The sequence below is a fragment of the Heterodontus francisci genome, chromosome 23 (genome assembly GCF_036365525.1).
Source record: "Heterodontus francisci isolate sHetFra1 chromosome 23, sHetFra1.hap1, whole genome shotgun sequence".
NCBI classification, from domain to species: domain Eukaryota; kingdom Metazoa; phylum Chordata; class Chondrichthyes; order Heterodontiformes; family Heterodontidae; genus Heterodontus; species Heterodontus francisci.
The window spans coordinates 48,886,749-48,908,861 of NC_090393.1; the positions used below are offsets into that span (position 1 = coordinate 48,886,749).

General features: G+C 43.7%; 1 protein-coding gene across 1 annotated transcript in view; it reads left to right on the plus strand.

Annotated features, from left to right (window-relative positions):
• The window catches only part of sppl3 (signal peptide peptidase 3), a 287,681-nt gene that overhangs the window by 211,105 nt on the left and 54,463 nt on the right, over window positions 1–22,113 (plus strand). Inside the window, exon 6 of the mRNA XM_068055206.1 lies at window positions 3,872–3,984. Within this exon, the coding sequence (XP_067911307.1) occupies window positions 3,872–3,984 (113 nt within the window). The remainder of the gene's footprint in view (window positions 1–3,871; window positions 3,985–22,113) is intronic.

Here is a 22,113-nt window from a genome sequence, read left to right on the forward strand (position 1 = left end):
AAAGGTATATAACAGCACATTTTTATTTTATATTTATGCGCTATCCCTATCACAGAAACATTACCAGAAGAGGTTTTGTCCAGAACATTCATTAATAAGAAAACCAACTTCTTATTTGGTAATTAAAATCATAGCTCTGTTTTTAAAAAAAAAAGTTGCTTAACACAGTATTAAGACTGCCTGAATCATCATAACTGGTAGACTCGCTCCTCTTAAGCCACATTTGTATCTGCATACGTAGTTCGCGACTGTGCACCACTCTGCTACCTTAAGCTTCACAATGGGGAAATGTTATTTGTGGGAATGGTGGGTTCTATTTTCAAAAGAGGCCTCACAGAGCACATTAAAGTCCCAACTCCTTATGTTTATAATGCTAAAATCTGTTTACTTATCTCTGCAACAATTGTAGACTCAGATTTTTGTGGCCTGACAATGCTATTGTGATGAGGGACTTTTGGTTTTCTATGTGCATACTCCACTTCTGATTTTCACCTCTTCTGATAACCTAGTCTTTGGGCTTTTTCAGCCTTTCCCTTCTGAGTGCCATCATCTGCATGTGTGGCAGCACAGATGCTGCAGGGAATGTGGTGAGGGTAGTGCAGCACAAATGGAGAAGCAGTAAAAACAACAATAAGAAAGGGGAGCACAAAAGGAAAACTGGAAGAAAAAGGTCAAAGGGCGGGAGTGAAAATCAAGTAGAAGCAAGGAGAGAAACTAGGGAGGAAACGAGAGAAAAGTGACAGATATTGTAAGCTTTGCAGACAGTGGGTGGGTCGTTAGAAAATTTGAGAATCATGAGTTAGACGCCCCATTATTATACCATTGGAACTGTAAACAGAAATCGGTTACTGGTATGCCTATACAATTGCTGCAAACATGTACATTTACTACCATATACACCAGGTGATTTGCTGCTGATGCATGTCCTAATTATGTTGCATAAATGCTTCTATAGCTCTCAAACTATTGAGGCCAATAATTAAGTGGTTTTCACACAAAAATGGACAGAATCGTATAACATGATGCTCTGCCCTGCTAATTAAGCACCAGTAAAAATTCCTTAACTTCATGTAGTAAAAATAGAATTTGGCCTATGCAGTTACAGTAAATCTTTGGATCTAATTATAAACTGATGTAATCATGGAATACAGTTCCCAAAGCACCAGCAAAACTCATGGATTTTATATTTTTAAAAAAAAGCAAAAGTAGACTTAATCGTTCACCACCCAACAGTGGTCCAGCCTATTATTGGTTTGCATTGTAGAAGAGAGACTTGGTACTATTTAGGAATAATTACAATATTGAATAATACAATAATAATGACTGTGCTGAGATGTGCTTCTGTGGGTGGTGGACAACCTCCAGTATCTCTCCCAAGTTGCCGTTCTTTATGCTTGAGTTCTGACAAATGTCAGCAAGCTGCTGCTCCATCACCCAGTAGATCCAGCAGAAATCATTGACAAGTCAAGAATTAAAGACACTCCTAAAAACCTACCAAGCCTTTGGTCATATGACCTCATTTCTCCTTTGGTGGCTCGGTGTCATACTTAGATTTATAATGCTCCTGTAAAGCACCTTGGGACATTTTATTACATTAAAGACACTATATAATAAAGTTGTTAAATTGTGCTGCTGGCTATTTTTCATCCCTGCCCCCTTGCTGCAGTCCCAAGTGTGGGCCAGTGTTAGCATTCTTCCTGCTATTCCGACTGAGATCAATTAATTCACCACAATGATCAGTTTGCATCTCCTTTTAATTATGTATGTTGTCACATAAACATCTGTTTACATGACAGTAATTTGCTTCAGGCCATTCATTTGATGTGACCTGCTTTGAGACATCCTGAGAGATTTGATAAGATGCTACAAAAGTACATCTTCTTTCTTTTAAATCACACCAAGCAGTACAAATAGCAACTGAGCCTCGCTTGATTTGGTAAGTACGTCAGTGGAATTATGCAGAGATTCAATTTTGATTGTCATTGCAAATTGTTTTACAAATATATGTTAAAGAAATGCTACAATTAAATGGTTGTACCTGTTAAATGTTTTCAATGGCCTTGTGTGTGGGTGTGTGGGTGTGTGGCTACATCTAATGTTCCAGTGCCAGCCTGGCCAATATGGCTTGTGTAGTGCGTGTGATTTGTGGATACATTTAGGTTCTTATTGCAATCTGTCAACTTGAAATGTACTTCAATATTTTGTTACATTTATTATGAATTTTCCATTGCTCTAAGTCCAAAATACATTTGCGGAGTTGGGAGTGTGGGATACTAGACGGATAAGCTGAATGTTCTTGTCTGGAGAGGTTATCCAAAGCTTTGCGTACATTGCATTGTGTTGACATTATGGATAACACCACCAACAGTTTAAAGGAACGATTGCATCTTAAATTACCTAAAGTGAACCAGCTGAGAGATTTGACTCTTCAGCTGCTACTGTGCTTTGGAAAACATGCCAGAAGTGGATACTAGTAATGGAAATGCATCAGTTGGGATTGTGGTCAGAATCTAGTTGGGAGAAAATAAGTCCTCAGAACTGAGAATTAGGTTTAAAGGTCTAACAGCAACTGTGAAAAATAAGGAAACGGCGCTGAGGATCACATTCCAACTGAGTTAAACCACCCAACAAAGCTAACATATGGCAAGAGCTCCAGCAGCAAATGTAAGAAGCTACTCCAAAACAACTGCCACATGTTCAGTAACTTGTTCTTTCACAACATTCTTCTGAGCTTTGGTGTTCTGCACAGTGGGTTTGGTCTTTACAGTTTTTTGAATTATAAAGTCAATTGCTTTAAATATCAAATCAAGGGAGCAACATATTCTTCATAACTGCATTCTTGTATATGAATGTTTAAGGTGTTGCTATATTGTGTAATAATTTTTCAATGGAGGAACATTACACTAAAGGTGAAGGAGGTTGGGGAAAGCCACTTTTGTTTCTACACCTGTAATTGGTAGGTCATTGCTTCATATAGTGGAAGAAATGCACATCAGATCATCAAATTCCATGTTCCAAATATTTACATTATTTAGTGCATGCGATTTAGTAGGATAGATAGCCAAGAGGGAAAAAAATCATGAATAATTTTATGTGTTGCATGAGACTTCTTCCCCCATAGGAGACATAGTGGGAGAATAAAAGATTTTCCAGTTAGAGGCTGCTTGCATTTATATGGTGCCTTCCTCAGAATATCCCAAATGGTTTCACAGCCAATAAATTGCCTCTGTTATGTGGGCAAATACAACAGCCAATTTGCATACCGATAGGTGCCACAAGCAGGAAATATAACCAGTTAATTTAATTTTGCTGACGGTGAAAGATGGGTCAGGACACTGCTAAAACTCCCAGGCCTTCTTGGAATAGTGCCAAGGGATCTTTTATGTCCACCTGAACTAAATTTAATATCCCATCCAAAGAATGGCACCACCGATAATGTAGCACTGCCTCAGTACTACGCTGCCTAGATTATATGCTTAATCTAAAACATTTTGGTGTGGATTTCTGAGAATATTTTCAGATTATATATGGGACTCCTATGAGCAAACACTTATTTAATGCATAAATAAGCACAAAACCTGAAGGAGAACTTTTTTGCAAGGGAGTCCTATTTTGTAACTGTGAATGAGTAATAAGGGTTTGATTGTATCCTTTCAGTTGGCTTTCTCATGGATTACCGTAAAAAGTCTTTTTCATTCAACTCATTATGGAGCAAGTCTGCTATTGCACACAATTACACACACACAATTCATACCAACAGCATTTGCTGCCAACTCCCAGCAGCAATGGGAACAATGTGATCTGTGTGACTTCTCTACTTGTTTGATGGAAAAACCAACTAACCATAATTCCTCTTCTGTTCTTGTTTCAGAATTTCATTTGGCTGCTGTGGACGGTTCACTGCTGCTGAACTACTCTCATTTTCCCTTTCAGTCTTGCTTGTGCTTATCTGGGTATTAACGGGGCACTGGCTACTGATGGATGGTGAGTGAAGCTACATGTGGGTGAATGCCACCATTTTGAGAACTGAACCACCTTTTTATATCCTCCCCAGCACACCAATACTGTTTCCTGAAATTGACAATAACATTTAGTAGAATTGTGCTGATTATCAAAAATTCCCCAATCATCTATAAAACATTTGTTTGTGTGATATACTTGCAAAAAGTTATATTTAGCCTGCTGCAGTTGATGTAATGGAAAGCGTTAATGTATTTCATGAAATTGTATTTCACAATGAGAAAAGTTTAAAAAGGAAAACTATGGAGCGAAGGGGGCAGGGAGGAAATTCAGGCCAACAAAGAAAAACATTGAAAAAACTGGAACCCAAATAGTTTCCTTGGTGCTGATGTGCACATGCATTGTGGGGGAAAGCAAGCACTGACGCTTCTGATACATAAATACATGGTGATAGATTTATCAACGTGGTATGAGTATATGTTTTGAGCCTGTGGCAGTTGACAGTTACAAGAAGGGATGGTTCTGATCTATGCTGACATATCACTGAGTATTGTAGTATGGTTGTCAGTCTTAGGCACTAACATCTCTGTCCAAGATTCTCACATGAGGACCTGGATTCAACAGTTGGTGACAAGTAACTCTGATATGCAGCATTGCATTTGGGTGTCAAGAAATTATGGTGATTGGCCTATTGCAAGCTATCTTATGTAGCTGCTTCCAGCATGCTGAAGGCAGTAATCCATAGCTGATGAAGAAACTTTGAGACTTGGTGCAAGAGCAACTGGGTGGTACTATCCAGAGGCTGTGTATAAGAACATATGCTTCCTATATCCAGGGCTCATTACCTACCATGATTGTGTTGAAAGGGTAACTAGATGCTGCTGAGACCCTATACTTCCAACTGGTGGAGATGGGCTACAATGTAATTGGGGGGGATGGTGGCAATGCACTTCACACTTTATGGTGAGTTGTGCTACTCATCATATCACTTGTGAGGAACTCCTGGTACTTAACAGACCCATGTTTGTCCTCATCTAATGGCAGACTATCGACCTTGGGGAGGGGAAGAACAGGAGCCAATGTGTCTCCAAGGCAACAAGGATACTGATGGAAATTTTAAAGCAAATCAACCCTCTGGCACATTTGGTAATTACTTTAGCCAGCCAAGTCTGCAGAAATAGAGTGAAGACAGAAAATGCTGGAAATACTCAGCAGGTACAGGAGCAGAGTGGCGCAGTGGTTAGCACCGCAGCCTCACAGCTCCAACAACCCAGGTTCAATTCTGGGTACTGCCTGTGTGGAGTTTGCAAGTTCTCCCTGTGTCTGCGTGGGTTTCCTCCGGGTGCTCCGGTTTCCTCCCACATGCCGAAGACTTGCAGGTTGATAGGTAAATTGGCCATTATAAATGGTAGGTGGTAGGGAAATATAGGGACAGGTGGGGATGTGGTAGGGATATGGAATTAGTGTAGGATTAGTATAAATGGGTGGTGGATGGTCGGCACAGACTCGGTGGGCTGAAGGGCCTGTTTCAGTGCTGTATCTCTATATAAAAAAAAAACGGTCAGGCAGCATCTGTGGAGAGAGAAACAGAATTAATGTTTCAGGTCTGTGACCTCACATTAGATCTGGGAAAAGTTAGAAATGAAATAGGTTTTTAGCAGGTGATATGGGGGAGCTAGGACAAAGAACAAAAGGGAAGGTCTTTGATAGAGTGGAAGAAAGGAGATTGTCATGCAGGGCCAATGGGAGTGGTAATGGGGCAAGAAAAGAAACAAAGAATCAAAAAATGTGCTTAGAGCAGGTGTGCTGAAACATGCAAAGCAAAGGAAACGAAATGGGAGCAGAGCATATGCTCTGAATTGTTGAACTCAATATTGAGTCCAGAATCCTGCTGACTATTCCTAATCAAATTTTGCCTCTCCAAGTGGAGATAGATTCTCTCCTTCAGAATTTTCTCCAATAGTTTCCCTACCACTGATGTGAGACTCACTGGTCTATAGTTTCTCTACAACCTTTCTTAAATAGTATAGAGTCATAGATTTGGACCACATTAGCTGTTCTCCAGTCCTCTGGCACCTCCCCTGTGGCCAGAGAGGAATTAAAAATTAGGGTCAGAACCCCTGCTATCTCCACCCTCGCCTCCCACAGCATCCTGGGACACAAATTGTCCGGACCTGGAGATTTGTCCACTTTTAAGCCTGCCAAAACCTCCAATATCTTGTCACTCTATGATAATTTGCTCAAGAACCTCACAGTCTCTCTCTCTCTGACTTCCATATCTACATCCTCATTCTCTTGGGTGAAGACAGATGTGAAGTATTCATTCAACACCCTACCAATGTCCTCTGGCTCCACCCACAGATTTCCCCCTTGGTCCCTAATGGGTCCTACTCTTTCCCTGGTTATCCTCTTCCCATTGATATACTTACAGAATATCTTGGTATTTTCCCTACTTTTACCAGCCAGAGCTTTCTCATATCCCCTCTTTGCTCTCCTGATTGCTTTCTTAAGCTCCATCCTACACTTTCTGTACTCCACTAATGCTTCCGTTGATTTGCTCTCCTTATATTTGCTAAAAGCCTCTCTTTTCCTTCTCAACGTACCCTCAATGTTTCTGGTCATCCCTGGTTCTCTGGGCTTGTTGCTCCTACCTGTTACCCTAGAGGGAACATGTTGGGCCTGTACCCTCCCCGTTGCCTTTTTGAATGCCCCCAACTGCTCTTCTGTAGATTTCCCGACAAGTAACTCTTTCTAGTCTACCTTGGCCAGATCCTGCCTTATTTTACTAAAATTCTCTCTCCCCCAATCCAAAACCTTTTTTTGTAACTTGTCTATTTCTTTCTCCATAACCAGCTTAAATTGTACCATGTTGTGGTTGCTATCACCGAAATGCTCCCCCACTAACACATCGACCACCTGTCTGGCTTCATTCTCCAGAATTGGGTCCAGCACTGCACCCTCCCTTGTTAGATCCTCTACATATTGAGCTAAAAAGTTCTCCTGTATACATTTTAAGAACTCCACTCCATCTAAGCCCTTAACACGATGGCTATCGCAATTAATGTTGGGAAAGTTGAAATCACCTAATATAATTACTCTATTATTTTTACACACCTCTGCGAATTGCACACATATTTGCTCCCCAATTTCCCGCTGACTATCTGGGGGTCTATAATAAACACCGAGCAATGTGGCTGTCCCTTTTTTATTCCTAAACTCTACCCATAAAGCTTCATTTGATGCCCCCTCCAAGATATCATCTCTCCTTACTACAGTAACTGACTCCTTAACTAATATTGCAATGCCCCCTCCTCTTTCACCCCCTCCTCTGTCTCGCCTGAAGATTCTATATCCCGGGATATTCAGTTGCCAATCCTGCCCCTCTCTCAACCATGTCTCAGTGATGGCTACTATATCACAATTCCACGTGTCAATCCTTGCCCTTAACTCATCCGTTTTACCTGTAATACTCCTGGCATTAAAGTAGAGGCCACCCATCCTGGTCTTACTCCCTTGAAACTTAGTTACATTGTATTCCCTCTGACTTGTTTTCCTGTGTTTAGCTGTGTCCCTATTCTGCTTGGACTCTGCGTCCCCTCCCCCTGCCAAATTAGTTTAAACTCCTCCCAACAGCACTAGCAAACCCGCCAGCAAGGATGTTGGTCCCCCTCTGGTTCAGATGTAGACCGTCCCTCTTGCACAGGTCCCACCTTCCCCAGAAACGGTCCCAGTGGTACAGGAATCTAAGACCCTCCCTCCTGCACCAACTCTTAAGCCACGCTTTAATCTGTGCTATTCTCCTATTTCCATACTCGCTAGCACGTGACACTGGGAGAAATCCAGAGAGATTACAACCCGAGAGGTCCTGCTTTTTAGTCTGCTGCCTAACTCCCTGAATTCTTGATGCAAGACCTCATCCCTGTTTCTACCTATGTCATTGGTACCAACATGTACCATGACCTCTGCCTTATCACCCTCCCCCTTCAGGATGCTCTGCAGCTGTTCAGTGACATCCCGGACCCTGGCACCAGGGAGGCAACACGCCATCCTGGAGTCACGTTGAAAGCCACAGTAGCGCCTATCTGTTCCCCTGACTATAGAATCCCCTATTACTGTTGCTCTTCCTCTCTTTCCCCCTTCCTGTGCAGACAGGCTGCTTGTGGTGCCAGGAGCTTGGCTCTGTCCGCACTCCTTGGAGGAATCAGCCTCATAAATGGAATACCAATTTGCAAGCGGGACCCCAGGGGACTCCTGAACTACCTGCCTGATTCTCTTGGACTACCTGGTGGTCACCCATTCCCTACCTTCCTCAAGTCCCTTCAGCTGCGGTGTGACCACCTCTCTATACGTGCTATCCACGGTGCTCTCAGACTCGTGGATGCTCCACAGTGTTTCCAGCCGCCGTTCCAGCTCTGAAACCCGAGCTAACAGGAGCTGCAGTTGGACATATTTCCTACACACATGCTGATCCCGGGGACTGGAAATGTTCCCGGATTCCCACATGCAGCAAGAGGAGGAAACCACGGCTTTAAGCTCTCTTGCCATGACTAAACCCTTTAAATTTAAAACTTTAGAAGATTATTATAATAAAAAAAAATCAACTAAGTCTTGCTAAAACAATGACTTACAATTCAATCCAGCTCTGTGGAAATTCTCTGCTCCCCTCACGCTCTTTGAGGACAGGTAGGAAATGAAAGGAACTCCTCGCTCCCTCCTCACCGAACTCCCTCAGTCACAAACTCCCACTAAAAATCCCACTTTATGACTCTCTCTAGTGAATACAGTATACTAAATTGAAAGAAGTACACGTAAATTACTGTTTCACCTGGAAGGAATGTTTGGGTCCTTGAGGAATGAGAAGTGAGCGGGTAAAAGGGTAGGTGTTGCATCTCTCCTATGCTTGCATGGAAAGGTGCCATGGGAAGGGGAGGAGGTGTTGAGGGTGTCTGAAGAACGGTCTCTTCAGAATGCTGAAAGGGGAGGGGAAAATGTGTTACATGGTATTATCTCGCTGGAGGTGGCAGAAATGGCAGAGGATGATCCATTGAAGAGGAAGGCCGGTCGGGTGGAAGGTGGGGACAAGGGGAACCCTATTGTGGTTCTGGAAGGAGGGTCGAGGTGAGAGCAGCAGTGCAGGAAATGGAACGGACACGGTCAAGGGCCCTATTGACCATGGTGGGGGAATCTTCGGTAAAGGAGAAAGGAAGACACATTAGAAATGCTGATATGGAAGGTTGCATCATCAGAACAGATGCAATAGAGATGGAGAAACTGGGAGAATGGAATGGAGTCCTTACAAGGAGCGAAGTGTAGTCCAAATAGCTGTGTGAGTTGGTGGGCTTATATTTGTTGACAGCCTGGCCCCAGGATTGGAGATAGAGAACTCAAGGAAGGGAAGTGTCAGAGATGGACCATATGAATATGAGAGTAATGTGGAAATTGGAAGCAAAGTTGAAGAAGTTTCCCATTTCAGGGCGAAAGCAGGAAGCGGCATCTATGCAGTCACCAGTGTACTGGAAAAAGAGATCAGGGAAGGGACCCAAAAAGGACTGGAACAAGGAGTATTCTGCATACCCCACGAAAAAGCTCAGATAGCTAGGACCCATGCGGGTGCCCATTGCAACACCTTTTGTTTCTGTTCGGATCAGGTGAGGAGGAGTAACCAGGTTCCCCTCTTGTCCTTCCTCTTAATTGACCACAACAGTGTTTATTACTTTTTTTAAACAGTGGATGTGCTTACCACTTCAGAATGTTGTATGTTTTACCTTTGTGGTGATCGTAAAAGAACTAATCAGACAGGTTTTCTTGAGTTTAAACAAGAAAGAGTTGAGTTTATTATACTTAAAAGTCTAAGGCCGATCTAAATAGGAATAATAAAGTTACGCGCATTTTCACACGCATACATGAGAATCTGTCGCACACTAATAGATTACAGAGTGGTGAGGCATAGATTTGTGTTGGATTAAAGTCCAGAACAAATAAAAATAATGCACAGTCTATGTAGCTTTAGTGAACGTCCGGTTGAATTCGTGGTCCTGATGTCCTGCATTGACAGTTGTTCTTGGTGACAGTTGAGCAGAGGGCTTCCTTCTTGGTGTCTTTGTCTTGGATCTAGCAGCCGGCGGCTGGGCTTTGCAAGCCCCACCAGGCCTTCTGTATAAAGAGAGAGAGACAGCGTTTCTGGGTTCTGCACAGATTGAGTTTCTGGCTTGTCTCTTGTCCAAGGGAAACTGTCCACTTTCACAGAGATGGATAGATGGTCACATGACTGTGTATTCTCTGGTACCTTCTAATGTGATTCAAGTTTAGGAATTTCCATCTCTCAAGCCTCATGGTGCCGATGTTTTCCCCTGGAGGGGTTCACTCTTTCAGTGTTAATGTCCCAGGATGGCTTTGAATGTCTTGCTTAGCATTTTGATTTTTGAATTTCTCCACAAAGTTTAATGGATTATGGTCTTTATAAACCACTGTCTCCCTATATCTGTTTTGAACATAGATTTCAAAGTGCTGGAGAGCTAGCAACATTCCCAGCATTTCCTTTTCCACAGTGGAATATCTCTTTTGGTGTCCGTTTTAACTTTTTGGAGAAGTACCTTACTGATTTCTCAATGCCCGTCTCATCGTCTTGAAACAGGACAGCACCCACCCCTCAGCCGCAAGCATCAACTGCCATTTTAACGTGTTTGTTATAGTTGGGAACTGCCAGAACCAGTTTGTTTAATATGGCTTTTAACCTCTCAAAAACTGTTTGGCACCTCTCTGACCACACTACCTTGGCTCTTTTCTGCAGTAAGTATGTCAGTGGGGCTGCCGTAGTGCTGAAATTTGGAACAAACATGCAGTAAAAGCCGCACATCCCCCAGAAAATGCATTATTTCCCTTTTTGTCGTGGGGATGGGAAAATCCATCAGCGCCTGTACTTTTGCTGCTCTAGGCAGCACTCGCCCTGACCTACCACGTGCCCGTGATAGGTCACTTGAGCTTTAGCAAACTCACTTTTTACAAGCTTCCCTACTAGGTTAGCTGACTGTAAACTTTGAAAGAGGGCCTCTAATTGGTCTAGGTGGTCACCCCAGATCTCACTGTACGCCAGCAAATCATCCAGGTATACTAAACAGTTGGGAATGCTAACCACTACCTGGTTCATCAGCCTTTGGAAGGTGGCTGGGGCATTCCTTAAACAAAAGAGCATCATTCAGTACTGGAATAGGCCATCTGGGGTGACAAAAGCTGAGATCGCTTTGGCTCGGGGTGTTAAGGGAACCTGCCAATATCCTTTTAACAAGTCTATTTTGGTTATGTAGGTGGCATTTCCTATTCTATCAATACAGTTTACCAGGTGAGAAATTGGGTAGAAATCAGCTCTGGTCACTGCAGTAATCTTCCTATAATCAATGCAGAGCCTTATTGAGCCATCGGGCTTGAGCACTAGCACAACTGGGGAACTGCAGCTGGGCTCAGTCAGTTTGTTTTCTAGTATATACTGTATTTCCTCCCGAACCTGGGCCAGTTTCTTGGGACTTATGCAATAGGGGTTGTGTTTTATGGGAGGGGTCTCTCCTACATCCACATCATGTAGGGTTAAGGTTGTGCACTGTGGTGTGTCCCTGCAGATTTCTTTAAATGTTGTGAAGCAGCCTCACACTGCGGCGCAGTGGTTAGCACCACAGCCTCACAGCTCCAGCGACCCAGGTTCAATTCTGGGTACTGCCTGTGTGGAGTTTGCAAGTTCTCCCTGTGTCTGCGTGGGATTCCTCCGGGTGCTCCTGCTTCCTCCCACATGCCAAAGACTTGCAGGTTGATAGGTTAATTGGCCATTATAAATTGTCCCTAGTATAGGTAGGTGGTAGGGAAATATAGGGACAGGTGGGGATGTGGTAGGAATATGGAATTAGTGTCGGATTAGTATAAATGGATGGTCGGCACAGACTCGGTGGGCCGAAGGGCCTGTTTCAGTGCTGTATCTCTAAACTAAACTAAGCCTTGCTAGGGCTTCTTTCTACTTCGCATTCAGATAAGTGGTGTCTTAGTTACCCAACACTTCAGTGTTGGCTAACCGGTCTGTAGGGGTTTAAATTTTGGAATCCCCCCCCCAGACCTTCCTTTAACTCGTCCTCACTCCCTTTCGTCCCCTTCCTTCCTGACTGTCTGACAGACCTGTGCTAGTCTGTCCCCTTCCCGGCTGTGATGCTGTTTTAACGTGTTAATGTGGCATGGCTTTTGTTTTTTCCTTTTCTCTGGGTGTTATTACGACCGACCGCTCCAGTCAAAGCCCCCAATCAAAATGCACAATTCTGATTGTGTTGGGAGAAAAGCACTTGATTCAATCCTGTCCCATCACAGATCGCCTATCATATCATTTACGACTTTCCAAATTAAAGACAGACCCAGCCAAATTGTACTATCTATGAACTTGCGAATGAGGCTAACCAAACCAGGTGTTTTTAACTCAACAAATTAACTGTTTAATTAGAAAAACTAAATTCTTAAACACTACTAAGATATAAACAACATTTAAAATAGAAAAAATTAAGAGTCCTTGCAGATTTACGTTCCTGCCGGATGTGGAACAGTCCAAGGTTGCTTGAAGTTGGCACAGCCGTCCGGGGGGAGAAAAGGTTCTTCAACAGTAGAACGGTCCATGGTTTAATTTAGAAGTTGAAATTGCTGCTTTCCATCTCCAGCGATGAATTTCAGCAATTAACAACTTGCAGACACTTTTTTTAATTAATCAATTTAGCTTTATAATTTTTGAGGGATATAAGATTGTCACAGTCTAACTTCCCTTCCTTCAATTTAAATTATCAGAGATCTCTGTTTTGGCTTGACTTTTTAGAATTTTGAGAGAATAATAAATAAACAGACTAAATTCTCTTCCTTCAGTTTAAGTGGTCTGAGAGCGCTCCTGTCAGGTGCTAACACACAACTGTCTGTTTCTGAGAGGGTCAAAACAGTCTGTTTCCACTATAAGCCAGTTCAAAGTTAAATTGTAACATTGGATCTCTCGATCTCTGGTCCTGAATGGCTGTATCCTGGGCAACGAGAATGCACTCTTTGAATCACAGTCTCCGAGTGGCTGTATCCCAGGATACTCAGTCTTTGGAGCTTGTTGCCTTAAAGCAGTACTGCTCCCTTTCCAGTCTTAAAGGTACACTGCATTCTTCCCAAAAAAAAACTACAGGGTCATAACACCTCCGCCCCTGATGGAATGAAATGCCTGAAATGCGTTTCATTACAATGGGTAAAAAATACAATTTGGAAAAAAAAGCTAACTTTTTTTTTGCATTTACGGTCATATACCTTTCTAAAATGTTAAGACGACAGCAAGAAGTTCCCCCAGAACATTTTGGCTTTAAATTTTCAAAAGGTTGTCCTGATTAACCCATTTCAAATTTCCAAGCATAGTCTTCCATTTGTTTCGTGTTTTCCTTCTGCGTGTCCCTATTGTCTATCACCTCAGCCAGGTGAGAATTCTGAGAAGTTTCTCAAGTACCCCTTAACCTATGTGGCATCACTTGACACTGGAAAACCCTGTCCGGTGTAAGAAAAGCTGATTTTTTTTTTTTCTCACCCTGGGGTGTCAAAGGAATTTGACAGGTTTCCTCCAACACATTTGTCTCTTTAAGACACATTGTGTTGTCCACCCAGTCCATACAGTCCTTTAATTAAGAATTTGGGTAGGTGTCTGCCTTCTTTACCACAGTGGCTTTTCTAGAGTCTATGCAAGTTTGAGCTGACCCACCAGGTTTAGACATCAAGACCACCTGCGAATTCCAGCTGTCCTGACTAGGTTCAACTAAGCTGCCCTTCAGCATTGTACCTCTGCTGCCACTTGGGTCGGTATGTCTGTCTGGACTTAAACGAGAAGGATGTTGTTTTAAAGGAACAGTTCCCGCTATATCCACATCATGTATGGCTAAGGTTGTACATCCCGGCTTATCCCTACAAACTTTTTGAAACGTTGTGAAAACCCTGGTTAGGACTTCATGCTGTTTTGCTTCACAGTGTAAAAGCCTATTATTTAATTTTCCTAGCCATTCTGTATTCGCTAATCAGATAGTTGGAGGTTCAAAATGAAAATTTCCTAGGCCTATTTCTGCCTCATCCTCACTATCCTTTTCCTTCTCAACAGTCCCAATTACCTGACATACCTGTACTGGTTTATCCTCCTCCTTGCGGAAATGTTGTTTGAGCATATTAATGTGACACCATCAGTGGTTCTTCCGATGATCAGTGGTGTCAATCAAGTGATCTACCTTACCCACTCTTTTGATCACTCTATATGGGCCACTGAACTGTGCTTTTAATGGTTCTCCCTGTGATGGTAACAACACTAATGCTTCATCCCCTGGTTTTATGGTAGTTTGTGGTTTTCCTACCATTTGACAGGTATGGCATGTCCTACAAAATTGTGTCTCATCCTTTGTAAGACCTGGCCAGGAAGAATGGTGGTTTATGCGTGATTTTGTCTTCCGAATTCCCCTATGTCCTCTAAAAGGAATATCGTGTGCTAACCTTAATAATCCTTGTCGATATTTCGGTGGTACCACTGTCTGTTCAACAACTGTCCAGTCTTCGTCGGCAGACCTATGAGGCGGTCTCCATTTCCTCCTCAAAACCCTGTTTGCCATATAAAAGCCTTCCGGAGCTCCCTTCGCCTCAGCTTCTGACAGAACCATCTGTGCTATTCGGTATATCTCTGGATCAGCTTGCTGTGCTGCAATGATAGACATTCTGTTAAACAACTTATTTGGGTTATCTAAATCCCCAAATGGGGTTTCAGATGCTTGCCTATCTATTTGTGGTGCCTCTTTTACCTCCGATAATAGATCCTGTTTAGCCATTGCTTGGGTAACTACACATGCAGGAAATATCCCAGGAACTTGTTCCTGTAATTGTTCCGTTTCCTGAATTTCACTTGGTTCCTCTGTAATTATAGGAAAAACTGATACTTTTGATCCAGCCAAATCAGTTCCCTTTACTGGTAAACTGTGGACAAGACCTGCTGTTACTATCCCAGATATTAAGTCACTCTCTAGGCTTACTTTATACTCCTCACCAATTCCATTAACTAAAACTTCAGCATTCAAGGCGCTCTCTGGTGGAAACCTCATATCTTTCTCCAGCAAGAGAGTTTGGGTTGCTCCTGTGTCCCTGAGTATTATAGGTTTTCCTGCCTCACTTACAGGATACGGAGTTACTCTCCCCTTTGACAAAAATTCATTATAACGCTCAGGTATTTTATTCTTAACCGCTACACTCCTTTTAGTTTTAGCATCTGGTTTCACAGCTGTCGTTAAAACTATAATCTGGTCTGCTATACTCTCAATCAGAGTCTTTTCCTCTGTACTAGTTTTGTGTACCCCAACAAGTCCTATGGGTTTACCTCACAATTTCCAGCACTCTGAACAAAGATGACCTGTTTTGTTGCAATGATAACACTTTGGCTTGCGAACCTCGCTTCTGCCCTCAGCACCTTCCTTTCTCACCTGAGGAGGTGATCCTGGCGCATTCCCAGCTGTTTCTTCTTGTCCCGGGCTACTTGCCTTCCTTTCACTCTCCCACTTTCTATCCTTCTCGGGTTTACGGGAGTGAGAGACAAAATAGGTTGGCTTATTCACAAGCTCAAAATCATCAGCAATCTCTGCTGCTTGCCTAACTTTCAAAACTTTCGGGTTATCTATATGAGATCTCTCGACTGAAGGAATGGAATTTTTAAACTCTTGGAAAAGAATCAATTCTCAAAGGTTCTCGTATGTGGTTTCTATCTTTCGTGCCCGTATCCAACGGTCAAAAGTAATTTGCTTCACCCTCTCAAATTCTAAATATGTCTGCCTAGCCAATCTCTGTAAGTTCCTAAACTTCTGACAGTACTCTTCAGGGACTAACTCATACACAGCAAGAATAGACTTTTTTGCCATCTCGTAATCTGCAGAAGCCTCTTCAGGAAGCATGGCATAAGCTTCATGAGCTTTGCCTACCAGCCTGCCCAGCCTTGTCCAGTTTTATTTCGGCCATTTCATCTGTTAGGCTATTTTTCCGAAAGATATGAAAAGTGCCTCTCCGTCCCTTTCCTCGAACATAGGAAAAGCCTGTATAAATTTAAACAACTTCTCGCTGGGTCCTGATCTAGATTCAGATTCATCCTGACCCATTTGTCTTAGTTCCATCTCCTTTAGCCTAAATTCCCTCTCTTTTTCACTTTCGTTTTGAAGTTCAAGTTTTCTCATTGACTATGCTCTTTCATTTTCCTGTTGAAGCTTCAGTTTTCATTTCGAACTGAATCCTAGCCAATACCACTACATCTGACCTACTACCTTCTCGTCTCTTGTATTTCCTTTCTTGTTCCTCGTATTACCCTTCATCTGTATCATCATCTACTAATTCCAGATGCTTGGTTATTATGTCAATTATCTCTGCTTTTCTGGACCTGATTTCAATTCCAACCCCAATTTCACTGCCAATTCTTTTAATTTGTTCTTAAAGTTATCAAGTGACTCAGGGATACATTCTGCTTTCCCAAAACCTCTGCTACAACCACTAATGCCATTGCAATGATAGAGTGTACCTTATTATACAAGAGACCTGGTTCTTTTTTTTTGTAATTGGCGTTACATTTAGATCCCAAAAATCGAGTTTCCAATTGATATCCCAGACTCGAGAGCAATTAATATGATGTCAAACGCAAGACCCCAATTTAAATGTGTTATCCCAGGGACGAGTAATCAATATGATTCCAAATGTGAGCCCTCCAAATTAGTCTGATTCTGATCCCAGACACGGGACACCGAATTAAATATGATTCAACGTCGAGCGAGCCCCCAATTAAGATATGATTCAAATGCCGGACGACAAACCCAATTAATATGTTGGGACCGCTCCAGTCAAAGCCCACACTCAAAATATATGATTCTGATTGTGGTGGGAGAGACACACTGTCAATTCAATCCCGTCCCTCCACAGATTGTCAAACATATCATTTTAAACTTACCAAATTAAAGAAAGACCCAGCCAAATTGTACCATCTATTAACCCCCGAATGAAGCTAACCAAACCAGATGTCTTTAAATCAACAAATTAACTGTTTAATTCGAAAAACTAAAATCTTAAACACTACTAAGATACAAACAACATTTAAAATAGAAAACATTAAGAGTCCTTGCAGATTTACGCTCCTGCCGGATGTGGAACAGTCCAAGGTTGCTTGAAGCCCTCGCAGCCATCTTTTGGGGACAGAAAAAGGGTTCTTCAACAGTAGAATAGTCCATGGTCTAATTTAGAAGTTGAAATTGATGCTTTCCGTCTCCAGCAATGAATTTCAGTGATTTAACAACGTGCAAACACTTTTTTTTAATGATTCAATTTGCCTTTAGAATTTTTGAGGAATAATAGATTGTCACAGTCTAACTTCCCTTCCTTCAGTTTAAATTATCAGAGATCTCTGTTTTGGCTTGACTTTTTAGAATTTTGAGAGAATAATAAATAAACAGACGAAATTCTCCTCCTCCAGTTTAAGTGTTCTGAGAGTGCCCCTTTCAGATGCTAACACACCGCTGTCTCTCTGTTTCTGTGAGAGTTAGAACAGTCTGTTTCCACCATAAGCCAGTTCAAAATTAAATTGTAACATTGTATCTCTCGATCTCTGGTCCTGAATGGCTGTATCCTGGGCAACAAAAATGTATTCTTTGACTCAGTCTTTGGAGCTTGCTGCCTTAAAACGGCATTCTTCCTGAAAAAAAACATACAGGGTCGTAACAGTGTCAATTCAATAATTTACCTGGCTGATCCTTTTTGCCACTCGGTACGGGCCACTGAACTGGACTTTCAGGGGTTCACCCTGAATTGGAAGTAGTACTAGTACATGGTCTCCAGGCTGAAATGTTCTGGCATAGGCATGTTTATCTGCTGGCCTTTTCATAGCTGTCTGAGAGGTTTTTAGGTGTTCCTGAGCCATTGTACAGGATTTCATGAGCCACTCCCAGAACATGGAAAAGTACTTTAATGTGAAAGACTCGTCCCAGTGTCCCAAAAACCTCTCCCTGATTAGTCTAAGAGGACCTCTCACCTTGTGTCCATTAACTAATTTAAAGGGTCTAAAGTTAGTTGGTGAGTCCCTGGTGACAAACAGGAGAAATCCCAGCCCTTTGTCCCAGTCATGGGGGTACTCATAGCAGCATGCCCTGTTCCTTGTATTTAGGGTTTGGTGGTACCGTTCCAAAGCCCCTTGGGACTGTGGGTGGTAGGCTGAAGACTTTAGCTGGGTAATGCCCAGATTACCTTAGACTTTTTGAAAGGTCCCAGACATGAAATTCGAGACCTGATCCGACTGGATCTCAGCAGACAACCCATATCGGGTAAAGAATTGGGTTAGCCCTTCCACCATTACCGTGGCAGAGATAGTTCTTGGGGGAATAGCCTCTGGGAATCGAGTAGCCACATCCAGAATGTTGAGAAGAGACTGGTAGCCCCCTTTTGTTTTTGGCACAGTCCCACACAATCCACCAGCAGTCTGCTGAAGGGCTCCCTAATGCCGGTATGGGAATTAGGGGTGCAGATTTTATTGCAGGTTGGGGTTTCCCCACAACCTGGCACATGTGACAAGTTTTACAGAACAAGGTCACACTCCACATCTCTCTGGAGTTGTGGCCTGTCAAAATGCTGTCTTATGCAGGCTTGGGTTTTTTGTACACCGACATGTCCAGCCATTGGAAGTTTGTGGGCTATCCTTACGGTACCTTGGTGGCACCACTCTCTGGTGAACCACTGTCCACTTTCCTCTGCAGATCGATGAGGAGGTCTCCGTTTCCTCATCACCTCATTCTTTAAATAGTAGTACAAAATCGGAACTCAGTGATGCCATTGATTCTCTAGCCAGCGGAAAAGCCCCTGGGAAGGACAGCATTACCCCTGAAATAATCAAGAGTGCCAAGCCTGCTATACTCTCAGCACTACATGAACTGCTATGCCTGTGCTGGGACGAGGGAGCAGTACCTCAGGATATGCGCGATGCCAGTATCATCACCCTCTATAAAAACAAAGGTGACCGCGGTGACTGCAACAACTACCGTGGAATCTCCCTGCTCAGCATAGTGGGGAAAGTCTTTGCTCGAGTCGCTCTAAACAGGCTCCAGAAGCTGGCCGAGCGCATCTACCCTGCGGCACAGTGTGGCTTTCGTGCAGAGAGATCGACCGTTGACATGCTGTTCTCCCGTCGTCAGATACAGGAGAAATGCCGCGAACAACAGATGCCCCTCGACGTTGCTTTCATTGATCTCACCAAAGCCTTTGACCTCGTCAGCAGACGTGGTCTCTTCAGACTACTAGAAAAGATTGGATGTCCATCAAAACTACTAAGTATCATCACCTCATTCCATGACAATATGAAAGGCACAATTCAACATGGTGGCTCCTCATCAGACCCCTTTCCTATCCTGAGTGGCGTGAAACAGGGCTGTGTTCTCGCACCCACACTTTTTGGGATTTTCTTCTCCCTGCTGCTTTCACATGCGTTCAAGTCCTCTGAAGAAGGAATTTTCCTCCACACAAGATCAGGAGGCAGGTTGTTCAACCTTGCCCGTCTAAGAGCGAAGTCCAAAGTACGGAAAGTCCTCATCAGGGAACTCCTCTTTGCTGACGATGCTGCTTTAACATCTCACACTGAAGAGTGCCTGCAGAGTCTCATCGACAGGTTTGCGTCTGCCTGCAATGAATTTGGCCTAACCATCAGCCTCAAGAAAACGAACATCATGGGGCAGGACGTCAGAAATGCTCCATCCATCAATATTGGCGACCACGCTCTGGAAGTGGTTCAAGTGTTCACCTACCTAGGCTCATCAATCACCGGTAACCTGTCTCTAGATGCAGAAATCAACAAGCGCATGGGAAAGGCTTCCACTACTATGTCCAAACTGGCCAAGAGTGTGGGAAAATGGCGCACAGACACGGAACACAAAAGTCCGAGTGTATCAAGCCTGTGTCCTCAGTACCTTGCCCTATGGCAGCGAGGCCTGGACAACGTATGCCAGCCAAGAGCGACGTCTCAATTCATTCCATCTTCACTGCCTCTGGAGAATACTTGGCATCAGGTGGCAGGACCGTATCTCCAACACAGAAGTCCTCGAGGTGGCCAACATCCCCAGCTTATACACAGTACTGAGTCAGCGGCGCTTGAGATGGCTTGGCCATGTGAGCCGCATGGAAGATGGCAGGATCCCCAAAGACACATTGTACAGCGAGCTCGCCACTGGTATCAGACCCGCCGGCCGTCCATGTCTCCGCTTTAAAGACGTCAGCAAACGTGACATGAAATCCTGTGACATTGATCACAAGTCGTGGGAGTCAGTTGCCAGCGTTCGCCAGAGCTGGCGGGCAGCCATAAATACGGGGCTAAAGTGTGGCGAGTCGAAGAGACTTAGCAGTTGGCAGGAAAAAAGACAGAGGTGCAAGGGGAGAGCCAACTGTGTAACAGCCCCGACAAACACATTTTTCTGCAGCACCTGTGGAAGAGCCTGTCACTCTAGAATTGGCCTTTATAGCCACTCCAGGCGCTGCTCCATACACCACTGACCACCTCCAGGCGCTTACCCATTGTCTCTCAAGATAAGGAGGCCAAAGAAAGTACACTGGGACTCCCTCTGCTTCAGCTTCAGTTTGGGCAGTCTGTGTTAACTTTTTTAATACTGGGTCGCTTGCTGAGCCTTGATCAAGGAAGATCTGTTTAACCCATCCTTTGGGTCCCTTAACTTCCCAAAGAAGGTTTCAGTAGGGTCATCTGCCTGCAGTGCCAGTTCAGCCTCCTCTGATGGAGCTTGTTTGACCTTAGACCAAGACACCACGCAGTCGGGGGAAAATGCCGGAGACCTTCTCCTGCAACTGCTCTGGCTCCGTGACCTCTTTCAGTATCTCTAAAACTACTGGAGAAGCTATCACCTTTGCTCTTGCCAGATGATTACCCAGGAGCAGGTCGACCCCTTCCACAGCTAGACTCTGGACAGTCCCCATGGTTACCAGTCCTGAAACAAGATCACACTCAGGGTGCACCCAGTTTAAATGTATGGGCATATACTGCCCTCCAGTACCATGCACTAACACCCTCGCATTCAGTGCTCTCTCTGGGGGATATGTCATGCCTGTTCCCCAGCAGAAGGGATTGGGTGGCCCCTGTATCCCTAAGTATGACTATGGGCTTGCTTGCCTCACTCGAGGGGTATGGGGTCACTTTTCCTTGGGACGCAGAGTCCTGGTAACTTTCAGTGGTAGGTTCACTGGGTCTTACTGCCGCAGTTAAAGCCACAGCCTGCTCTGCTGTGCTTTCCATCAGAGCCCCTTGTCCTGCATTGGTCTGGTGTACCCTGATTAATCTTGACAGGTTTTCGCCGTACCTTCAGTCAGCTCGAAGGTGACCTGCTTTGTTACAATGGAAACACCCAGGTCAGCGGGCGTCACTCCTGCTCTCAGCACTGTCCTTTTTAGCCTGAGGAAGGCCTCTTGTGTGTCCAGCTTTCTCTTCTCGCCCATAGCTGTTCAGGCTCCTAACACCCTCCCACCTTATATCCTTGTCAGGTTTCTGCAGGGGACTAGGAAAGGGTTTCCCTTGGGGTACGGGCTTGTGGATAAGTGTAAATTTATCAGCCAAGATTGCGGCCTGCCTGATTCTTGGAATTTTTTGTTCCTCTATGTGGGTTTTAATGGGGAGGCAAGTTTAAAGCGAGTTTTTGAACGCCTTGAAAAGGATCACCTCGCTGAGGCTTTCATATTTGGGCTGTATCTTGAGTGCCTGTATCCACTGGTCAAAAGAAAGCTGCTTCACTCTTCCAAACGCGAGGTAAGTTTGTTCGGGCTGCTTTCAGAGGGTTTGGAATTTTTGGTGGTACGCCTCCGGTACTAGCTCTGGATAGCATTTTTAGTCATCTCATAGTCTGATGCACTCTCATCTGACAACAGTGAATAAACCTCATGGGCTTTTCCTGTTTGTTTGTAACAACAGAGTCCAGCTGTCTGCTGGCCATTTCAGCTGTTTTGCAAGTTTTACAAAAGCACAAAAAAATGCTTCCACATCCCCCTCATTGAACTTTAGAATCAACTGGGAGAACTTTAAGAGCTCAGCACTCGGTCCTGAGCTAGGTGTTAATTGTGTATCAGTTGTTTGATTAA